The sequence below is a fragment of the Megalobrama amblycephala genome, linkage group LG1, assembly GCF_018812025.1.
Source record: "Megalobrama amblycephala isolate DHTTF-2021 linkage group LG1, ASM1881202v1, whole genome shotgun sequence".
Classification (NCBI taxonomy): Eukaryota; Metazoa; Chordata; class Actinopteri; order Cypriniformes; family Xenocyprididae; genus Megalobrama; species Megalobrama amblycephala.
In genome coordinates this window covers 48,249,679-48,274,313 of record NC_063044.1, presented here as the reverse complement: position 1 = coordinate 48,274,313, position 24,635 = coordinate 48,249,679, and the positions used below count along the sequence as shown (strand labels likewise).

At 38.0% G+C, this 24,635-nt stretch overlaps 1 protein-coding gene across 3 annotated transcripts in view; it reads right to left on the bottom strand.

Moving 5' to 3' along the window:
- wnk4b (WNK lysine deficient protein kinase 4b) overlaps positions 1 to 24,635 on the bottom strand; it is a 72,953-nt gene that overhangs the window by 26,523 nt on the left and 21,795 nt on the right. For all 3 annotated transcript variants that reach the window (XM_048197757.1, XM_048197767.1, XM_048197773.1), the window contains exons 2-4: positions 15,847 to 16,019; positions 13,339 to 13,559; positions 12,500 to 12,657 (exon numbers count right to left, since the gene is read on the bottom strand). In XM_048197757.1, coding sequence (XP_048053714.1) covers positions 12,500 to 12,657; positions 13,339 to 13,559; positions 15,847 to 16,019 — 552 coding nt within the window. The remainder of the gene's footprint in view (positions 1 to 12,499; positions 12,658 to 13,338; positions 13,560 to 15,846; positions 16,020 to 24,635) is intronic.

The window sequence follows — 24,635 nt, the reverse complement described above, 5'->3', positions numbered from 1 at the left end:
ATGCTGAGGACATTTTCACAGCATTATACCCACTTCAAAACCAGCTAATTTTAAGTAAATGTCCTCACCACTGTGAAACTGAAAACTCAAACATGTAAAATGAACATAACCTAGTGTGTGAGTACATGTGAGCCATAAACAGTTTCAAATCCATCACATCATCACTTAAAACGGTGTTCTTGGACTGAAATCTTCACAGAGGAAAGTTGTGACATAACTTCAGTATTCTTCCAGCCCGGCCTGGTGCCATATGCTCGTTGCATTATGAACTAGATCCATGGTGCTGATGGATAGAACATTTTCTCAATGTTCTGAGCTGCCTAGAAAACACACAGAAGAACTTGTTGACGTAACCAGGACGCTTTGGTATTGCTCATTCAGATAATAGGCCCATTGAAATGCTGAGATGGAAAAGAAAACAGAAAATGCAAAACAGAGGTGCAATTCAGCGTAAAGGGGGTGGAGTTCTCACCCCTGAAAACCACTTCTGTCTGAGGCACTGGGCAAAACTGATCTCATAGGCTTTCAACAGGGGTTCAGGAGTCATCCAGTCCAGAGTGTTGAAAGGGATTATCTGAGTATAACAGAATGATTTTTCGCTGGTCAGGCACCTCTTGATGACATCAGTCTTTTGAGAAGACCCCTTGAGAGCATGAGGCAAAGAACCAAATGCCCATTTATGTTTGTTTCACACTCCATTAATCACTTCCAACTCTTTTTCTCTTCCTTCTGAGAAAAAAAGCTCTCTTATCCTAGTCTGGTTTGCTGGTTTTACAGGTGTTTGGGGTAATTACTAGCTGGTCAGGCAGGGAGACCAACCTGACCAGATTAGGAGACCAGCTGAACTGGCTTAAACCACCTAAAACCAGCAAACATTCTCAGTCCTGCTACAAGAAACATCTTAAATAAATCTTAAATCAATGTAATTTCTGCTCTGAAACGTTCTATCTTTTTCCTCTTCCTCATCAATGCCTTGTGTTGGTTATGTTTATTACCTCACATTTACGCAAGAAGCACAACATTACATCCAGCTAAATGAGCTGTAGCCATTACGTGCTGGTGGCTTCCAAGCAGATTTCAGCTCTATATACACAAGTCTATCATCAATAAACTTTATCATTTCATTTGTTTCTAAACTTTCTGTAAGAAGTGAAAACCCTGAAATAACCAGCAATTGCACAATGTCTTCTCTAGGGATCTCAACAGATTGTCTGAATCAAAAGTAAACAAAAATTATACTATTTTCACCAAATACATACAGGATCAAAATCACGTTAGTTGGTAACACTTTACAGTGAAGTTCAATATGATGACGTCAGTTAAAATTATTGTAATGTTAAAGGTCCCGTTCTTCGTGATCCCATGTTTCAAACTTTAGTTAGTGTGTAATGTTGTTGTTAGAGTATAAATAAAATCTGTAAAATTTTAAAGCTCAAAGTTCAATGCCAAGCGAGATATTTTATTTAACAGAAGTCGCCTACATCGAACGGCCAGTTTGGACTACATCCCTCTACTTCCTTCTTTAATGACGTCACTAAAACAGTTTTTTGACTAACCTCCGCCCACAGGAATACACAAGAGTTGCGTTTGTAGAGTGTGTTTGTCGCCACGTCGTTGAAACGCTGTTATTTTCATCCCGCAGTCCAATCACCTTTGTTTGGCCTTCCCAGGGACGCTGTACTTCGAGATCAATGGTTACAATTTATGTTTAACTTGGTTCCCGAAAATTATAATCCACTGAGCACATGCATCTCCACGTTATGGTAAGAGGCGTGACCTTTCCGGGCAAGGTTCGCTAAGCTGCTGTCGAATCACAACACAGGAACCGCTGGCACAATCAGAACTCGTTACGTATTTCTGAAGGAGGGACTTCATAGAACAAGGAAGTCATCAGCCGTTTTTATGACAGTGGAAACAGCGGTATACAGATAAGTAAATTATGTGAAAAATACTGTGTTTTTTTACACGCGAAACATGAACACATGTTATATTGCACACTATAAACACAATCAAAGCTTCAAAAAAACACGAAAAACGGGACCTTTAACATTATTATGTTAGAGGTCACTTGTACAAAAACAAAGGCATAGCTTGATGACACCTTGATTTCACAGAATCATGGGATGTGTTGTCTTCAGCTGGTGGAAAAGAGTCGGGACGGGACTCGGTCAGAAATCATGTTCATGGATGAGATTATTAACGTTACTGTAGTATGAAGCAGAGGAGGGCGAGTGCTGTGAGAGATGAACGAGGCCGCTGGAGCGATTGCTAATGAGAGACGAGCACGACACACGTCTCGAGAGCAGTGGAGCTTTTATTATGCCGCAGTCGCCACTTCTGCTTTTTCCGGTCAAGCGTATGTGGGGTAAAGCAGCGCTGTTTTATTATATTAGATACATTTGTGTGTTGAAAGTTGTTATAGTGCAACTCTGCGTTCCTTTGGCGGCTACTATGAGACACTTAAATGCACACTGCAGTAAACTAGATCGATATTACGCATGGTAAAACATGGTACTCACTGTAAATCAAGAAAATTAGATTTAATCTCCCAAACCCGTAAGACCTTCGTTCATCTTTGGAACACAAATTAAGATATTTTTGATGAAATCCGAGGGTATCTGAACCACACGTAGGCAGCAACGACATTGCACCTTTTGAGGCCCAGAAAGGTATTGAAGGCATTGTTAAAATAGTCCATGTGGCTACATGGTTCAACCTTACTGTTATGAAGTGACAAGAATAATTTTTGTGCACAAAAACAAAAATAACAACTTTATTTAACAATTTGAAGTTTTGTCATAAGCAGTTGACGTAGTGAACACAGTTCAGAGCTTCCGTGTTTACGTCAGAACGTGGGCTCAGTATTGGCCGACGCTGTACACGTGAGCAGCACGACGCATGCATGTGATGCTGCCGCAGGAGCCGGCCAATAATGAGTCAGTGTTCTGACGTAAACACGGAAGCTCTGAACTGTGTTCACTACATCAAATTATTCGCTTTTTTTTTTTTTTTTATGATGTCTTTAATATCTTTCTGGACCTCAAAAGGTGCCTGTGTGGTTCATCAAAAATATCTTAATTTGTGTTCTGGAGATGAACGAAGGTCTTACGGGTTAATTCATGTTAATTACAAATGGGTTAAAATTACAAACAGTTAATTATTATATTCATGTCTGTTCAAAATTCATTCATGTTAATTTATAACTTTAATTGTTTTACTTTACAGTAACCAAGATTAATAAATCCTGTAACAGTCTTAAAATTGTTAGTTCATGTTAGTTACTGCATTAACTAATGTTAAACAACTGAATGTTTTTATGAATTAATTTTACCCATTCATTTCATTTCTCTTACTATGTTAACAACTGTCTCATTTCAGTCTTTTTCCTAAGGAATATTTTGGATGAACATATGATACATTTATGAAACATAAAGAGCTATCAAAGAGCAAACTATGAGCATTACGATTCTGTTCCCTGTCGGGTCCAGTTGCTCTTAGGAAGAAGACATCAAAGTTGTAGATATGAAATGACCTTTTCCCTAAGGATTGCAGACAGATATGCCAAACTTACTAGCTGTCAACATTAAAAACACCACTTGTTTGTGTATCAAACTGGAAGCTTCACAAACAATCTGTGCTGAACTTCAAATCGTTAATGTACTCATACTGCATTTAAACATGAGCACTACGTCACAAATGTGTCCACAGAAACCAAGGTCTGTAGTTTACATCTAAATGTTCTCTCATGAGAACTGTGATTAGGTTGATTAGCTTGGCTAAATTTTTGTTCATTTTACAGGCAAGATTCATTATGCTCATGCAAAGCCAATAAATCCACCTGAAAGCTTTTGATTGCAGTGAAAAGGCTGGGTCAGTTTACTCCAGCATCTCTGCTAATTGACCACAATCATCTTGCTGGCACGGACCTCGAGCCTGATGGGAAGGCTTTCATCTCAGCTGTGAATTTACCAGGTAAACAGCATGGAGTGAATTGCAAGCTAAATATATATAAAAAACAGCAAGGTAACATTGTAAGTAGACATGACATCAGTGCTATTTTATGGCATCAGCTGCCAGAACGGTTTAAGCTGCCATGACTTTTATCTTCTGTGGAACACAAAAGAAGATATGAATACTTCAGATGCAAAAGCCTTCTAAAATTTCTTCTAAAATGAGCATTTTTATCAAGCTTGTATGTTTATATTCAGCTATTTCAATTTAATGGCAATTAAAAGTGAAATTACTGAACCTAAATATACAAACTTGAAAAAAATGGTACTTAGAGGCTTTTGCATCTGAAGTCTTCATATTATGAGAAATGTCTCAGTCTCACTGGGGTTCTAAACAACATTTGGACCCCATTGACTTCCATTTTATTGGAAAAACAGTTAAAACATTCTTCAAAATATCTTCTTTTCTGTTCCATGAATGAAAGAAAAATAAATACAAGTTTGTTACCTCATGATTCAAGCTTCACATTTTATCAGTACATACATTACCTAGGAATTGAACCTGTAACTATGGTGTTGCTAGCGCCATGCTCTATCATTTGAGCTAATGTGGTACGACCACATGCTTCAGTGACATCACTGGCTCCACAAAGACTAACAGACATAATTAACGTCTGATCCAGCCTTAATTCTTTCTGTCTGTTTCCCTCTCGTTCTGCATGTCACTCAATTCACTGCATACACTAGAGGTCATACAGTTGAGAAAGAAAAAATGTACACACTTTCACGACAAACGTGCACTGTTTTTTTTCCATGTTATTCCATGTAGGTTAAATTTAATGAGGTTTCATCAAAGTTTTATCTATGTTTTTGTGTAGGCAGATGAGGAGACGGTCTTCATAGCGATGTGTACTGTACATGGTCTAATTATAGCACTTCTGATAGAGGTGTTACATAATCTTTTGCCCTCCCAATAACATGAACATTAGTAAGTTTGGTCCTAACGCCTCCACAAACTCACGAAAACAGATCTGTCCCCATGGCAATACAGCACCCAGATTCACATCTAAGAGAGACTAATTGCATTACACTTAATTAGCTGAAGCCATGACAACAACAGCATTACACTACTGAAACAACTGAAATTTAGTTTAGATGAACAGACCGAACTGAAATTAAAAATACAAAATGTAATATATTAATATATTAAAATTAGATGCAGGACAATAAACATTACATTTACATCACAATTCAATGACCATATCTATTGAAAAAAAAATAAATAAATAAATAAATAAATAAATAAATAAATATATAAATATATATATATATATATATATATATATATATATATATATATATATATATATATATATATATATATATATATATATATATATATATATAAATTAATTTACATAAAAAGTAAAAATATATAAATATATTTAAAGCTGCAGTTCGTAACTTTTTTTGGCTAAAAATTATCCAATATCAAATTTTTGAGCAAGTACATAACCGGCCAATGTTCAAATCAATCTCCTTACCTTAGCCTGATACACAACGGTAAGCTTGTAATAATGTTTTCTAATTCGAGCGGTACTTGTGGTGGGTTTCCACAGGAAATTCGAGCATGCCGCCATTTGTCTTTGTGTCATTACGTCACGTCTGTTTGCATAAAGAAGGAGTCCCACTAGTAGGCTAAATCACATGTGGAGGATGCTGCAGATGGCGGATCATTTAAAGCCTTTTCTCACAGCAGCTGCAATAATTAAACTTATCATTTTGATGGCGGATTTGTAATCCAGAAAGATCCAAATGACAAACATCAGTGACAATAGTCAAAAGCAAAAAGACTTCAGACTGCGGAGTGGCTACAGAAATTGAAATCTACAGGTAACGCTAATATACACTAAATACATGTAGTCACGCAATGCTGATGTTTTTAACATTAACAATTTGAGAACAAAGTATAACAATAATAATAATTTGCACGGTAATATAATCCAAGCTAAGCGATCGTTAGATTTAAAGGTGCCCTAGAATTAAAAATGTAATTTATCTTGGCATAGTTAAATAACAAGAGTTCAGTACATGGAAATGACATAGAGTGAGTCTCAAACATCATTGTTTCCTCCTTCATTTATAAATCTCATTTGTTTAAAAGACCTCCGAAGAACAGGCGAATCTCAACATAACACCGACTGTTACGCAACAGCCGGGATCATTAATATGTACGCCCCCAATATTTGCATATGCCAGCCCATGTTCAAGGCATTAGACAAGGGCAGCCAGTATTAACGTCTGGATCTGTGCACAGCTGAATGATCAGTCCAGGTAAGAAAGCAAGAACAACAGCGAAAAATGGCAGATGGAGCATTAATAACTGACATGATCCATGATATCATGATATTTTTAGTGATATTTGTAAATTATGTGATATTTGTCTTTCTAAATGTTTCGTTAGCATGTTGCTAATGTACTGTTAAATGTGGTTAAAGTTACCATCGTTTATTACTGTATTCACGGAGACAAGACTATTGTTATTTTCATTATTAAACACTTGCAGTCTGTATAATGCATAAATACAACTTCATTCTTTATAAATCTCTCCAACAGTGTAGCATTAGCCGTTAGCCACGGAGCACTATCAAACTCATTCAGAATCAAATGTAAACATCAAAATAAATACTATACTTACGCGGTTAGACATGCTGCATGACGAACACTTTGTAAAGATCCATTTTGAGGGTTATATTAGCTGTGTGAACTTTGTTTATGTTGTTAAAGACAAGCGCGAGCTCCAGGGGAGGGGAGCGTGAGCATTTAAAGGGGCCGCAGCCTAAATCGGCTCATATTTAATGATGCCCCAAAATAGGAGGTTAAAAAAATTTATAAAAAAAAATCCATGGGGTATTTTGAGCTGAAACTTCACAGACACATTCAGGGGACACCTTAGACTTATATTACATCTTTTAAAAAGACGTTCTACGGCACCTTTAATCACCATTGGCAATGCGATTTATTGTAATGCTTTTTTTCTAAGTTGGTCATAACAAAAGTGGCAGAAATGTTACTTGTTCAGATGACATTTTCCAGTGAAAATTCTTATTTTGGTCATACTTACAAGACTACAATCTGTGATTCTGAAGTACAGTATCCACACCGGTGTGGTGACTGACACCAAACATTAGATTCATCCGCACTGAGGAGCCGTGCAGATGCACAACCCACGTAAAGATGATAATTCCGCAAATAACTGCAAATGCAGGTTTCAAACAGAGATGGCGACAGAGGCAAAACTTATAGACTGCAGCTTTAACAATATTTCTTACCAACATACTGTATCTATAGCTATCTGTGTCTGTCTGTCTATCTATCTATCTATCTATCTATCTATCTATCTATCTATCTATCGTTCTGTATCTGTCTGTCTGTCTGTCTGTCGTATCTATAGTTTTTTTTGTTTGTTTTTTTAAATAAATAAAAAGGTGACCCTATTACTTGCAAGGTACGAGGCTCTTGAGGGCTGTTATATTTCAGGAATGAGACAAGCACCTTTACCTTACAATATGACTTTCAGAATTTAGAAAAAAATGACAGGTTAAGAACTAAATAAGAGACTGCATTGCTATGGTAACCCTAAAACTCCAAGAGAACCCTGTGGCATAACAACACAAGAATTTTAAGTGCAGGGACAGCAATTCATAAAGTTGCGCTCAAGGGCCCATCCGCCCAGCCCTATCTGAAAAACAAACACAGTGAGATTGAGGATTGTGTTTGTTGGAGAACGTGTTGTGCACTTAAGACTCGGAATATTGAAGCTCAACCTCGATCCTCCACAAAATTCATGTGTTTTGTGGTATTTGCTCATCGCCTAAAACAAACGTAAACAAATAGAACTGCATGGCTGAGGGGAGCCTGTTGTTTGCAATGTGCACTGTTTGCATGTAAATGATTTTCTGTGTTACGCATGCCTCATCTCTCTGGGATGCCTGGGATGTGTGGTTTTCAAAAAACAGCTTTGAAAAGCTGCTGTTTGTCTTTCTAACTTCCTTTGCTCCAGGAACAATTGAACATTCCTTTTCCCATCTCTTAAATGCTTGTTAAAGGCTTATGCAGATCATAAAACTCATTCGCAGTCTAAACAGAACTCACAGCTATCTACAAACAACAGCATCATTCTTGCCTTCATAAACATGCCAGGGTCAAATGCCTCCTCCACAGATCATGACAGCCGTATCACAAACCCCACGCTCTCAGCCCCCGGCGACACAGAGGATGATTTTCATTAACCCAGGGAAGTGCAAGGGCCCGTCGGGATCAAATATGAATGTGCCTTTGAGACACTTTCTCAGATCAGCTGATGCTCAGGCACATTGTTCGACCCCCTTTGGGCTCCACTTTGCCCCACTGAACTCCTCTGTGTCCCTCCCACGCTTGTCAGGGGCCATGGTATTGTTTGTGTCCACACTCTTAGATCATGCATAGCTGATCCACTGTGTGAAAATTAACAGTCATAATCAGTGATTTATGATTGGTGCGAGTTGGTGATGTAAATGGACATGCAAATACAGACATACGAGATACACATGCAAAATAGAGATATACAAGATATACAAGATATACATACACAGAAAAAAAAAATCATTGTCTTAATCAGTATTTCTGTCTTTGTCCTAGTAAACATTTTTAAACAACTATAAAAATGATGTAAGATAATAAGGCTTGCTTGAATTACAGTAGGAATTAAGAATTAGGTTTGATAATCCACTTTAGGCATTCTACTAACTATAAGTAACACTGCAACTACATGTCAACTAGTCATTAGAGTTAGTAGACAGATTAGTAGAGTTTCTGCTTAATATCTGCTAACACTTTATTTTGATGCTCCCCCAACAGATATTCTACTACTAGTACTTTTAAATACATGTCAACTTATTCTGCTAACCCGGACTCAAACAGTCTATTAATACTCTAATTAGAGTTAGTTGACATGTAGTTGCAAATTAATGAGAGTTAGATGACATGTAGTTGCGAAGTTATTTATAGTTAGTAGAATGTCTAAAATGGCCTATTGAAATAAAGCGAAACCTTATTTTTTTTTTACCATAAAATGTAATATGCCTAAAAAAAAGTCGCTGTTTGGATTTTAATAGGCAAATATTTAAAGAGTCTATGGATGGATCATTATTACAGTGATTATTATTTTTCTAGCATGTTATATGTTTGACAACGGTTCTTTTAACCCTAAAAGATGGAGTGTGTAGCTTTTCATTTCTTAAACAACCATGTATTAGGATGTATCATGGCCATATTCCAGGATGACAATGCCAAGATTCATTAGGCTCAAATTGTGAAGGAATTGTTGGAAGGGAGCTTGAAGAATCATTTTCACACATGAATTGGCACTGACCTTAACCTCAGTGTAAGTTTTTGGGATGTGCTGGAGGAGACTTTACAGAGTGCTCACCTCTTGCATTGTCAATACAAGATCTTGACCAAAAATAGATGCACCTTTTGATGGAAATAAATGTTGTGATGTTATTTCCATCAAGAGGTGCATCCCAAAGACTTTCAATGAAATTAAGGTCTGGACTCAGAGGTGCCAATTCATGTGTAAAAATGATTCTTCATGCTTTCTGAACCATTCTTTCACAATTTTAACCCTGGGGAATCTTGACATTATGATCCTGGAATTTGGCCATGATACATCCTAATACATGGTTGTTTAAGAAATGAAAAGCTACACACTCCATCTTTAAGGTTAAAAGAACTGTTGTCAAACATATAGCATGCTAGAAACATAATAATAACAGTAATAATGATCCATTCATAGACTCTTAAGTATTTGCCTATTAAAATCCAAACAGCGACTTTTTTGGCAGGGCAGTGTATATACAGTCAAACCAAAATTGATTCAGACACCTTGAACATTTCATTCATTAATACAGTTTATTCACTCTAGTTTAAAATATGGTAATAAAATATGACAAGATCTCAGTGTTAAACTGTGTCAGAAAAAAATGTATCTTAATTATGTCAGATAACACTTAAGCAAAACATGGTCAGGTTTCAAAAGGTTCCAAATTTTTATCAGTTTTATTGGTAGTCCACTGTATGAGGAATTTTTGGGTATAAATGTGTCACAGTTTACTTTATGTTGTTATCCTCACTTACATAAATGAACTATAGTGTCCTGTACCCACTAGTAAAATATATAAAAAAATATCAAAAATGTCAGAATAATTTGGTTTAACTGTATATATATATATATATATATATATATATATATATATATATATATATATATATATAAAAGCAAGGATACATTAAATTGGCCAAAATTGACAAAAAAAGACTTTAACAGATAAAAAAAAAAAAGTATATTTCAAATAAATTATCTATTTATCATCAATGGATCTTGAGAAAAAAATGATCATGGTTTACACAAAAATAAGCAGAAGTGTTTCTTGAACAGCTGTTTTAAATTGTAATAATATTTCACAATATTACTGTTTTTACTATATTAATAATCAAATAAATGCAGCTTTGGTTGGCATAAGAAACCTCTTTAAAAAAAACATCAAAAATATCTTATTGGCCACAAACTTCTAAACAGTAGTGTATACTTGGATACATGTAAATATATAACAAACAAATATACCACAAAGCTTGCTGCAGTGCTTTCTGGGACTGCATTCACCTCAGTGGATATGTACGACACTACCTTAGATCTGTTTGCATCAGAAGCAAACCCATAATGTTTAAAAATGTCACCTAGATTGGCAGCACACTACATTTTGGAAAAATGCTACTGTCTTGCTCTGTCTATCCTTATCGCTTAGTGTTCTGGAAAACGGAAATGTCCTCTCTGACCAACCATGTAATTTCTGCATGCCAACTTCAAAGCCAGAGCCACATATGCCACAAATTTACTGCTCTATTGTATAAGGAACAGCAAGATGAAAGGTGACGTCTGTTTGTCATGTCAGACACATAAATGACTGCAAGCATCTAATCCACGCTTTCCTTCCTCTTTCCTTATCAGCTGAATCTGATATGGCCTAACCTTGACAACGCTATAACACTAATCGGTGAGGGAAAACAGGGAACAAAACACAACCAAAGGACGCACTGATTGAAGACTGAATGGCTGCAATGTCACAAACACTGGACCATGATGCAGGACAGGACAATGTAGTGAATTGGAAAAGTGTTTCTTCAACATGTGTTGGCCATTAAATACATCATAAATGGAACTGAAATACTGCGGTTTCAGGATGAGAAAAAGGAAATCAGGCACTTTTCCTACCAAAATAATGGATCTCCTCTAGGGCTTCTGTATTCAACAATGCTGCTAGTGTTGTTCTAAATCTGTTTAACTGTACAGTTTTTGCTTTGTATATTATTCACATCAACATGCTGATTAGTTAGGACTCTTAATGGGTCATCCAAGGGGAAAAAAAAAAAAAAAAAAAAAAAAAAAATCACCCCTTGTGGAAGAAATTATAACCATGCAACTCGATGCTCAACCAAGATTGAGGTTAGCATGCATTGCACACAAATACAATGAAATGACACATTTGTAGCACTGTAATCAGAAATCAACTTGGATTCTGGGGTTAACCAGGGGGTTGATTAGAGATCTGGGCGAGATCAGCATCTCTAAGTAGAATTACAGCTCAAGAGAGATGCGCTAATTGACCCTTCGCAAAGACCTGCCCCCCTTAATTACTGTTGCTTTGTCCGATAAGCCATGGCGCTGTCACACCACACACAGTGAAAAATACATTGCGGAGCAAAGAGGACACTGACAACTCGTCGACAGACAAGACAAAGCAGGTTACTTACGATCTTAAACAAAGTCCCAGCTTTCAAACTGTGTAGTTTTTTAAGAAATTCAAACCATAAAAACCATTTTGTGGCTCTTTAATGTGTCGTGACCATGGTCGTGACAGATCGCTGTAGCGCCTCAACTCAAGAGGCTCGTAAACCGATCATCTCTTCCTACTAGTTCATGTATAGCATCAAATAAACATGGATGAACATGAGAAGGAATGTTGTTTCAAAAGCAGAAAGACGTCAATATACACAATTTTTCAAGTTTAACTCCGCCGAGGTTAATCTACTAACTACTGACTGCTTTGTCGGACAAAATGGCGGATTTGGCGTTCTGATTGGTTAGATCGCTTGTCAATCAAACTCCCTGCGAAGGGTCAATTGTCCCCTTGTTGCAAAGAAATGTCACTGAGCACCTCATAAAGGCCTCAAACAACCATTAGTGGACTCATAAAAGCTTTGGAGCCTCTTTGAGAGGAGATGGCCAAAGAAGTAGGTGGTGTAGAGCTGAGAGAACAGAGAATTGGTGTATGGTTTCACAAAATGGCATGTGTAGTACGTGTGAGAAGCAGACACAGAAAGAGGTGATACTTTTCATGTAACCTGACAAGGCAATGTTGTGTGTATTGACGGTAAATAACATATTAAGTGCATCCCGGGGCAGGGACATCCATCTCAACCTTGCGATACAGATGCGAGGATTGACTTACACTGGTGACTTTGCGGTAGATCTGTGCAGCGTTTTGGCACTCTGAGTAAGGGTACTCTGATGTGGTCATCTCCAGGATGCACATGCCGAAGGCATAAACATCCACAGCTTCATCATATTTCTCCTCGTACATCTCTGGAGCCATGAACTCTGGGGTTCCTATGTGGGAGTAAAGATCAATGTCAAAATATAAGCATTAAGGCATCCATTTAGCAGGCACTTTTATCCAAAGCATACAAGGACAGTCCTAATGTGGTATCCTAGGATACAATGTTTTGCTCAAGGGCACAGTGGTGATCCCAAAGCTTTGTTTAGCCCACCAAGTCTCTTAATGTTAAACGTGCACTCATAAACATGCACAATACATTTGAGATCTGAGCTAGTTTTAAGGGCAAAGACTTCCACAAACACTTCAGATACTGAACAAGCAACCCTTGAAAACTCTGGGAAAAGTTCTGGGAACTTGAGCTATTGGTTGGGTTTGCCTGATGTACCAGGTCACACATTCTTTACTTATTCATGTCATTGAACTCTCCTAATCTGAGCAGATCAGATTTTAAACCGTGTCGAGCCAATGCTGAGCTAATGAGTTAATGTGGTATATGCAGCACTGTGTATAGGCAAGGTGAGAAATCTGTGTCAAACACTTGTTGGGGCATAAATACAGTTGACAGAGAAAACAAACAAGATAAGCCCATAGTAGAGGTAGCTCAGGGCACTGTTTACAGTAACTCTTGTGAAGGTCAAAGAAAGTTCTGCTGGAGTGAATGAAGAGAAATTGTTGACATTGTAAAGTTTAAATTTAATAAGCACTAACTTTTTGAGTGATTTTTAACTTACCAATGACACTCTTAGCAAATGAGGCACTCTTGAGAGTGGCTAGGCCCAAATCACCAATCTTAACAGATCCAGTAGGGCCAGTGATGAAGATGTTGTCACATTTAAGGTCTCGGTGGATTATGGGAGGTGTTCGGGTGTGCAGGAAGTGAAGGCCCTTGAGGATCTGATGACTCCAACGCTGGAGGAGCTTTAGCTTCATCTCTTTGAACCTTTTCAGATACCTAAAGGGAAACAGCAAATACGAATTCTCTTAAGCTCAAAAAACAGAGACAAACAACAAAAGGCAAACAAATTTGTGCTCTGTTGCAAAACATTGTAAACTGCCTGCATTTTTAGGCTCTTTCTCAAAATGAAGGTTATTCCAAAAGGTAGGCATTTTAGTTATAGTAGCTACATTTTTAGTTAAATTCTAAGGCAATACAACATGTTCCTGGATCAACATCATTGTTGATCCTGGAACAACATTCCAATCAACCAATCAGATTTGAGGGACAAGTTTACAGTTTATGTCAAGTTTAGGCTTACAACCAGGGTTAGGTGCTTCTACGTCCGTGTTATTCACCTATCATTTATGAATAACGCACAAGAACAAACCTCTTCCGGAAGCTCAAATGTGCTGCGCAACCAATGAGGTTCATTCTCGTGTGTTACACAGCACGTTTGAGTTTCCGGAAGAGGTTTGTTCTTGTGCGTTATTCGTCTTCAGTTGAGTACAACATCGTATAGATTTTAAAATCTTGCTAATCACTTACAAAGCACTAAATGATTTAGCTTCCCAGTACCTGAGCGAGCTCTTAACGCATTACAGTCCTTCACGTCTATTGCGATCTCAGAATTAAGGCCAGTTGATAATACCTAGAATATCAAAATCAACTGCAGGCGGTAGATCATTTTCCTTTTTAGCACCTAAACTTTGGAACAGTCTTCCTAGCATTGTTTAGGAAGCAGACACACTCTGTCAGTTTAAATCTAGACTAAAAACGCACCTCTTTAACCTGGCATACACATAACACATTCTCAATTTATGTTTTCACATCCGTTAAAGGATTATTAGGCTGCATAAATTATGTCAGCCGGAACCGGGAACACTTCCTATAACACCTGATGTACTCGTTACATCAGAAGAAGAATGGCATCTATGCTAATATTTGCCTCTCTGTTTATCCCAAGGTTTACCGTAGTCAGTCGATTCCAAGCCGTATCCAGATCAGATGGAGGACCTGTGCCTAGACATGACGACAACGCAGCCCTGAAGTGTCAGCAGAGATTGCGTCAACTAGATCATCCCCTGTGAAGGCCTCACCGACACGACAGCCAGTGGCACAGATTCCCAACAAACCGTCCCATAACGGTGTGATGAATACGATCTTCAACTAGATAGAACTGGATTAAATACTTTGACTGTTGTGATCCTAATCAGATTTATGACCTGTAACGCTGCCTGAATCATAATCATGCACTGTTCGTTGTTGGCCAGAGGAGAACTGGCCCCCTGACTGAGCTTGGTTTCTCCCAAGGTTTTTTTCTCCATTTTTGTCACCTCTTGGTCACCTGATGTCACCTGTTGGAGTTTGGGTTCCTTGTCGCCGTCGCCTTTGGCTTGCTTAGTTGGGGACACTTGATATTAAACAATGTTTTTGATCTGCCTGCATTGACACCTTAAAGCTGCTTTGACACAATCTGCATTGTAAAAAGTGCTATATAAATAAAGGTGACTTGACCTGACTTCTGCTTTTGTTCGCTGATCAATGTTTACATGCGTGTAAAAGCCTAAATTAAATCTACTCATCATAAGGAGCGATCCAGCCTCTTCAGAAAATTTGGACTAAACCACTCGATTCATATGGATTAGTTTGTTTCCCGATCTCTTCATGAACTTTTTGAAGCGTCAAAGTGTTCATTGCAAAGGCAATCAACGGAGAGATAGACGTCTCTCAGATTTCATCAAAAAGATGTTTATTTGTGTTCTGAAGATGAACGAAAGTCTTACGCGTTCGGAACAACATAAGGGTGAGTAATTAATGACAGAATTTTCATTTTGGGGTGAACTAACCTTTTAACAAACAGTGCCAAAGGAATGGATATAATGTTTATATCATAAAATACAGGGATAAAAATTTAAACTATGGTGGTGGCATAGTTGTGAAAGATTTGGGTAGTTATCCATAGGTTCAGAAGTTGTGAGTAAGATTGAGCTCAATAAAAAGAGATCTTCCATTTATTGAGCAAAACACTTTTCCAAATGACTGCAATTATTCTATGGTTGTCAACTCTTAATAAATGTGTCTGCAAAATGACAAAGTGCAGTTTATTATTCTGGGGGAAAGAATTGGAAAAGCAGCTGGAAGAGCAGCTTCAGTGTCTCGTGTGAGAATGCACAAGAATGAGCAGAAGTTCAATTACAAGAGAAACATCTTTTCTTGTCTTCGCACTGGCATCTCTAATGGCCAGACCATCTGCAAGTAGTTTTGTAGTAATTTTGCACATCTATGCACAGACTGAACTTACGTCTTCAGAGTCCCTGACGTCATGAGTTCCGTCACAAGGATAATGCACTTCTGCCCTTTCATTGTGGACTTCCAGGAGTCGTAAAAACGGACAATGTTTGGATGCTGCAGGCACTTCAGCATGTCCACCTCTTCACTGAAACGCTGCCGTTCCACTTTCGTCAGCCTTCGGGTCTGTTGAAGAGGCACATATTTCAAGTAAATTTATGGGTTAGAACATTCATGCTGATACATGATCGGACATACAGTATGGCGAGCTTTGTATACTTTGTGACTTGTGGGACGGTTCTTTGTCAACTGAAGTTGAACCACATTCAAGTTGAAAGGGACTTCAGTGGCTGAGAATTCAAAACAACATTTGTTAACCAACCTTCAGGTCTCAAATTACGACTTAAAGTCTTTTTTGCCATTTAGTCCCTTTTCTTTGAAGTTTAACTTGCTAATGTGATTTCTCCAAGTAGGACATGTTCCTGGGTCAATCTGCCTAATCATGGAACAACATTCCTATTGACCAATCAAATTTTATGGTTAGGTTAAAAGGTGCTAAAGAGGATGTTTTGTTTTATACATTTTTGTAATATTACTTGAAACTGTCTTTACTAACTGATAACAGACTATTTATTAGGTGCACTGAAAGTAATAATATTAATATACATCATCTGTGCACGAGGTAGGGCCTGAAAAACATCAGCCAATCGTTTACGCGATCATCGCGTAAACAATTGGCCCTCTGGCTTGTCAATCAATGCCGTGACATTCCTTGTGAGAGCACCTTTAAGGGTTGGAGATTTGAACAATGTTCTTGTAAAACAATAATATCCTTCTCATTTCGGTTAGGGGTAGAGTTAGGGGTAAGATGTAGTGTTTAAGGTATGATAGTTTGATAGAAATGTTGTTTCTGGTTCCTAAAAGGAAGTGAAATTATCCATATACTTTCCCCCTAAACTTCATGGGTCACTTGAGAAGTCAGTCTCCAAACTGCACTGCAGATAAACTGAGAATAAACGGACCAGAATTCCCTGACAAATCAAAACACAACTCAGTAAATCAAGTTAGCAGCTATTCTGTGTTTTTAAAGTATCAGAAATGCAGTAAAAAAATGTGCCAAATCCATAAGCTGGCACACACTCTTAGCTAAAAGATTTTGTGCTACGCACATGGAAAACCTGACAGTGCTGTCTTCTTTCATAACTTTGATTTGTGGCTTTGGGCTTTAAAGGCTGAACTGCATAATTTTCTGTAAAAAGCGGAGATAGTTGACAGAAGTTGCTGGTAAAAACACATCTAGCACACCTAAGTTTATTTGAAATGCCACATCTGGCTCTTCAAACAGCTTGACCTGTCAAAGGCACAGCCAGATGGTGCCAATAACATGGGGGACCCTCTCAGTCTCAGGCCCCTGAGACAGTTGACAGGTCTTCTGGACCATTGACTGCCTCATGCTCATGTTTGTCAGCCTGTAACCAGCAAAAACACACTCAAATTGGGTGTTTTTCATCTTTAAAACAGAGAACTGATTGTTCTGAATGAGTTCATGTGTGAATGTGTTTGGTTCAGGAAGACAACCCTACCGGGGGTGCAAAACCTTGAAATGCTCAGTGAAAAGGCTAATTTCTGGTGCTTAGTCTAATAGAAAACATCTTTCTGATAGATCTGAAACATCCTGAATGTGGGGCAAAGACAGCTGGTTATGTAACCAAGGCAGATGAGGACAATCTTGACAGATTTGGATGAAGGTGGTGGGAGTGAAGGGTGAAGAGTGCATGAGCGTGTTGAGAGTGCATTAATAAGAGTAATGTAGTAATATGGAACTGCAGGGAAAGCAGGAAAGAAGATCCAATGTCTTGTATGTTAGACAGAGCTGCTGAGGAATGCTGTTGCATCTCTGACAACGCTATTTCAGGAAGTACCACGCTACAGACCTGGAAAAACAGCTGTGTGAAACTTTAGGTGATGATACACGGGGCAACTTTTTGAGCAATGTTGCCGTCAACGGGCAACCTGATGAGACACAGGGCAACTAATTAGGGCAACGGACAGTTGGCAGCAACTATCTAATCAGAGAGGAGCAAATCTATTGCTTAATTACAGCTTACACGCATTAAATTGGACACCTGTTGGTATTTTAAGTATTAAATGAGGTAAATTCCCTGTTTTGGGTTGATGCATGACAACTTAAAAAAAGATATAAGTTCATGCTCCTTTTCTCTGCTCCACTGCTACTGAGACGCCGCCATCTTGTGTGAATTTTTTCTGAAATCTCCAAACCAGTCACGTGATCGGCTGCTAACATTCTGATTGGAGGATCTCAAAAAATTGCCCACGACCGATCTAACGAATCCAGATATAAATTTGTTGCTCATTCTCAGTGGGAAAGTGCCCAAGCAACGTTGCTCGGCAACACTGCTCAAAAAATTGCCACGTGTATCATCACCTTTACTCTCTCCTTCCCTCAGTTGCTTTCCCTGCCCACCCACAATTTCACATCAGATAAGTGGTTCTCAGCTGGTTTTGCTTCACAATAACTGGTTCTCAACTGGTTATGCTTCATGATAAGTGGTCCTAACTGGTTTTGCTTCACGATAAGTGGTTCTCAACTGGTTTTGCTTCACGATAAGTGGTTCTCAACTGGTTTTGCTTCACGATAATTGGTTCTCAACTGGTTTTGCTTCACGATAATTGGTTCTCAACTGGTTTTGCTTCACGATAAGTGGTTCTCAACTGGCTTTGCTTCACGATAAGTGGTTCTCAACTGGCTTTGCTTCACGATAAGTGGTTCTCAACTGGCTTTGCTTCACAATAAGTGGTTCTCAACTGGCTTTGCCTCACAATAATTGGTTCTCAACTGGTTTTGCTTCACGATAAGTGGTTCTCAACTGGCTTTGCTTCACAATAAGTGGTTCTCAACTGGCTTTGCCTCACAATAATTGGTTCTCAACTGGTTTTGCTTCATGATAAGTGGTCCTAACTGGTTTTGCTTCACGATAAGTGGTTCTCAACTGGCTTTGCTTCACGATAAGTGGTTCTCAACTGGCTTTGCCTCACAATAATTGGTTCTTAACTGGTTTTGCTTCATGATAAGTGGTCCTAACTGGTTTTGCTTCACGATAAGTGGTTCTCAACTGGCTTTGCTTCACGATAAGTGGTTCTCAACTGGCTTTGCCTCACAATAATTGGTTCTCAGCTGGTTTTGCCTCACAATAATTGGTTCTTAACTGGTTTTGCTTCATGATAAGTGGTCCTAACTGGTTTTGCTTCACGATAAGTGGTTCTCAACTGGCTTTGCTTCACAATAAGTGGTTCTCAACTGGCTTTGCCTCACAATAATTGGTTCTCAACTGGTTTTGCTTCACGATAAGTGGTTCTCAACTGGTTTTGCCTCACAATAATTGGTTCTCAACTGGTTTTGCTTCACGATAAGTGGTTCTCAACTGGTTTTGCTTCACGATAATTGGTTCTCAACTGGCTTTGCTTCACGATAAGTGGTTCTCAACTGGCTTTGCTTCACGATAAGTGGTTCTCAACTGGCTTTGCTTCACAATAAGTGGTTCTCAACTGGCTTTGCCTCACAATAATTGGTTCTCAACTGGTTTTGCTTCACAATAAGTGGTTCTCAACTGGCTTTGCTTCACAATAAGTGGTTCTCAACTGGCTTTGCCTCACAATAATTGGTTCTCAACTGGTTTTGCTTCACGATAAGTGGTTCTCAACTGGCTTTGCTTCACAATAAGTGGTTCTCAACTGGCTTTGCCTCACAATAATTGGTTCTCAACTGGCTTTGCCTCACAATAATTGGTTCTTAACTGGTTTTGCTTCATGATAAGTGGTCCTAACTGGTTTTGCTTCATGATAAGTGGTTCTCAACTGGCTTTGCTTCACGATAAGTGGTTCTCAACTGGCTTTGCCTCACAATAATTGGTTCTCAACTGGTTTTGCTTCACGATAAGTGGTTCTCAACTGGTTTTGCTTCACGATAAGTGGTTCTCAACTGGTTTTGCCTCACAATAATTGGTTCTCAACTGGTTTTGCTTCACGATAAGTGGTTCTCAACTGGCTTTGCTTCACAATAAGTGGTTCTCAACTGGCTTTGCCTCACAATAATTGGTTCTTAACTGGTTTTGCTTCATGATAAGTGGTCCTAACTGGTTTTGCTTCACGATAAGTGGCTCTCAACTGGTTTTGCTTCACAATACAAGTGGTCCTTAAAGTCCCCCTGTGGTGAAAATCAAGTTTTTAATGTTGTTTATATGTCTATGTGGTGTTTTTAATATGCTTTAATAAAAAACATGAGCAAATTCATAAGTCAACACCACTGCTGAGTATTTTCTTTTTAAAACTGCAGTGATCTAAAGACAGCTTCAAAAACACAGTTTGAAATCGCTGGTGTTTCTGACATCACAAACTACTAGTTAATATCATTAACTGACTGCACAAGGGAGTCTCAAAAGAAGCCAGGTTATCCTGGTATATTTTTCTGTTGTTATGAAAAATTGTGTAGATTTGTGAAGAATTTTTTTTTTTTTTTTTTTTCACAAGAAAAAAAAACATCTAAATATGTCATTTTGGTGATCAAAGATGAGTTTTAAGGGATAAAATTATTGACTAGAGGGGGGGCTTTAACTGGTTTTGCCTCAGCACCAAAATTGCACATTTTTACATTTCTCCGTAAAATCGTGATCTGCATAGGTTAAAAATATGCAAAATTATTAACATGAAATAAAAAGATTTTAAAAATTGCAAGTAATAATAATAATAATAATAATAAATATGTATCTTATTTGGCAAGTGGTCGATGAATTTGCTTTTGTCATTAAAAATAACAAAAAAGTACATAGGCCCATTTAAGTTGCAACCCACCAGCTGAGAACCACTGTTTTAGATCCACTATCAGTGATCAAACACCATCCAGATTTATAAAAAAAAAAAAAAAAAAAAAAGATGTAATAGCGACAGCCCAGACAATTAAAGTGCTTGTTCTTATCTCCTGCTAAATTATTAAGCAGGTCAGTCAAGTAGAGAATCTAGTTGGGCATTTATAACCATTCAAAAAGAAGTAATAATTTCACAGTAAAAGTGGATCTGCGCTCTCTATGATGTTCATTCCCTCCCATAGTAACAGTCTCAGGCAGAAGCCCTATTCTAGTGGTTAGTGGATCACTTAGCTGTGGCTGCCAGCACAATTAAGCACTGAACTAACTGCTAATGGAACCACATTCAGAATGACTGCCTTGAATTTTACCATAGAGGAGACAGACCACTCATAGAAATATATAAAAAAAGGAGAAATCATAACATTCAATATGGCCGTTGTATTAATGCAAATCTTGCTTTTCATTTTAAAAAAGCTATCATCTTTTCAGTAGAGTGTTTATGCTACAATGCACATGTGCAGTTTAAAATACATTACTGAAAACTTGACATACAGTTTTGGAAGTTTGGACATGATTTGTTCTCACAGGCTGCATGCAAAACCTAACATACAAAATGACCAGTATATTTCAATTTACAAACAAATGACTCTTATGAGCAAGTTCCTTTTCGTGAATTTAGTGAGTGAGTATAGCCTGATTTGCAAAATGTTTTAATCTTATCAGCCAGTTCTTTAAATCATTAAATGCAGTTCTGTCTGATCTACCCAACGAAGAAAACAATTGCTCATGACATGGATTCATTAGTTCTTTCTACTTTAGCAGGGACTTTCCAACCAAGCTGTTTGTTGAGTTCTTAAGAGTCTGTCCCACTAGGGTTATTTTTAATGAAGGGAAAGAATTGTCCTTGATAGTTAAATAATCTTATTTGTAGTGTGGGAAACTCAGCACCACAAGTCAACACACCTGTTAAACACACTCCACGAGGCCTTATGCAACACAAAGGCCGTGCAAGCAAGAAAAGGTCTTGAAACATACAATAAAGTGGGGTTTCTTTGCTTCAGCATGCCCAAAAAATGCATTTAAACAGAGAAAGACTATGTTAAACTGTACACTGGCTTGGCAAAGTGAAACCTGTAATTGTAGTTTATGATGGTGGTAAGTGGCGGGCTGTGATTGGGGTTTGTGAGAGCGCTCGTGACGTCAAAACAGGCATGTAATGTATTCCAGACACGGGAAAAAGCACACACATGTAATGTGCATTTACAAAGAAAATCATAAACTGGGAATAAATGGAGGATGTGATGTAATAGTGTTTGAGCATGGGTGGGTTACAAAGACCTGCTCTTTATCAGGAACAAGCTGTGTCAGCTCTAAGATATGCTCTATATGGTCTCAAAGGCTCAGTACTCTTTTAACAGATACACAGAAAACATCACTTCCCACAAATGTGACTTTGAAATAGCATGATAAATTAAAATAAAAGATAAAAACTGTCACAAAGAAATATCTAGGGAATACACTGGCATACACATAACACATTCCCGGAAGTGGGAACACTTCCTATAACACCAGATGTACTTGTTACATCAGAAGAGGAATGGCATCTACGCTAATATTAGTCTTTCTGTTTATCCCGAGTAGGGCTGCACAACGATTAATCACGATATTAATTGAGTCAACTAGATCATCCACTGTGAAGGCCTCATCAACACGACAACCAGTAGCGCAGCCCCTCAACAACCGTCCATACCGGCGTGATGAATACGATCCTCAACTGGATGGAACTGAAATAAATACTTTAAATGTTGTGATCCTATCGGACTTATGATAGCAACCTGAATCGTAACAAAGCACTGTTCGCCAGGGGAGAACTGGCCCCTCCGACTAAGCCTGGTTTCTCCCAGGGTTTTTCCTCCATTTTAACACCTATTTGCCACTTGTTTGCCACCTGATGTCACCTGTTGGAGTTTGAGTTCCTTGCCGCTGTCGCCTTTGGCTTGCTTAGTTGGGGACACTTGACATTTGACTTGACATTTGATATTCAACAGTGTTTTGATCTGCCTGCATTGACACTATTCTTTAAGAGCTGCTGTGCAGCCAAAATAATGTACCAGTTATCAATGTAAAGCTGCTTTGACACAAACTACATTGTAAAAAGCGCTATATAAACAAAGGTGACTTGACTTGACTTGACACTACAGTTCAAAAGTTTGGAATAATTTAGATTTTTTTTTATGTTTTGAAAGAAGTCTCTTATGCTTACTAAGGCTGCATTTATTTGTTCAAAAATACAGTAAAACAGTAATATTGTGAAATATTGTTACAATTTAAAATAACTGTTTTCTATTTGAATATATTTTAAAATGTAATTTATTCTTGTGATGGCAAAATTTTCAGCATTATTACCGCAGTCTTCAGTGTCACATGATCCTTCAGAAATCATTCTAAAAGAAAAAAAAACTTTTGAACAGTAATGTACCATTGATTAGAAACTTGAGATTTAAATTTGTTGTGAATGTTTCAACAGGTTTCAAAAAATTTGGATCATGCCAGGAATCTCAGACAATATTATGTGCAAGGATTTGAATTTGTCTCAGTCACTGTTTGGATCAGCAGCGTTTACTCACTACTATTGTAAGGTTTCACGGTCTCATACTATGCTTAGATTTACCAAAAAAAGTCAGTGAATTTAATATGAAATATTAATTAAATATGAATATAATTAATATCTAAAATAAAATGAAAGAAAGTAGCAGTAATACTTGAAATAGCTGGGACCATTTCTGAAATCCAAGCAAATGTGCAAGTCCAATGTTTGTTTTACTGGTAAAGCAAGCTCTTTTTCTTAGCAGATAATGTTCTAAATCTCATATGAGAAGTGAAGCTAATACACTTTTGTAAGTTGTACTGGATAAGAAAGTCTACTAAATTCCTTAAACAGAAATCCAAAGCATTTCAGCCCATACACTTATTAGCATGGATCAATTCTCTGCCCTTGTACATGTATACCAAGCAACAGTTACCATGTCGGTGCAAATACTCATATTACATGGGTCATCAGACTCCACATCTGCTCTGGGTAGTGTATTCTTAGCCTACACTAGAGAGCAATGAATATTTGGCCCTGCATGTCACTCTTACCTAACCTGTGTTAGGGTGTTTACAGACTCTTCACTTGCCTCTGTGTCTTTTACAATGACTGAAGGCCAGGATATGAAGATAACATCTATAATGATGAACTGAATAATGGTAAATGCCATGAGATGTACATTAGATAGCAGAATTAAGATAAACTGCTGTCTAGGAGACAATGTTTTTCCGCATACAGGCCGTAACTGAAGTTCTGTCATCATTTACTCACTCTCATGTCGTTCCAACTCTTTTTTTTTTAGACTTTTTTCTTTTTACCTTTCTCACTGACACATTTTTCAAAATATCTCCTTTTGTGGTCCACACAAGAAAGTAGGACTATCCCTTCAGTGTGTGAACTGAAGCACAGTAGCTGCAAATGTAGGTGACAACATCACAAGTTCATCTAAGGTCGTAATAGGCTACTGGAAACTTCTCAGGTTCCTCTCTGGTATTTGAGATGATGGGGCTGATCTCAATGTACAAGTGGAAGCCAAGTACTTCCAAAGATACCCATGGTAATCCATATAATTCCAGGCTCTGATCCACATGGTTGGAGTCAGCAGATTCGAGCGAGGGCTGGTAACCTGCCAGATGGATCACCTGAGATCTCACTATAATCCAGATGTCTAAACAGGAGAACTGCACACATCAAAACCACCTAATCAAGAATCAGAATGACATGACAATGATGACAGAATGACGTGTAAATGATGACAAAATGATCGTTTGGGTGAACTACTCCTTTAAACCTTCTGTCAGGCAGGAGGAAGTCTGGCATGCTCAAGAA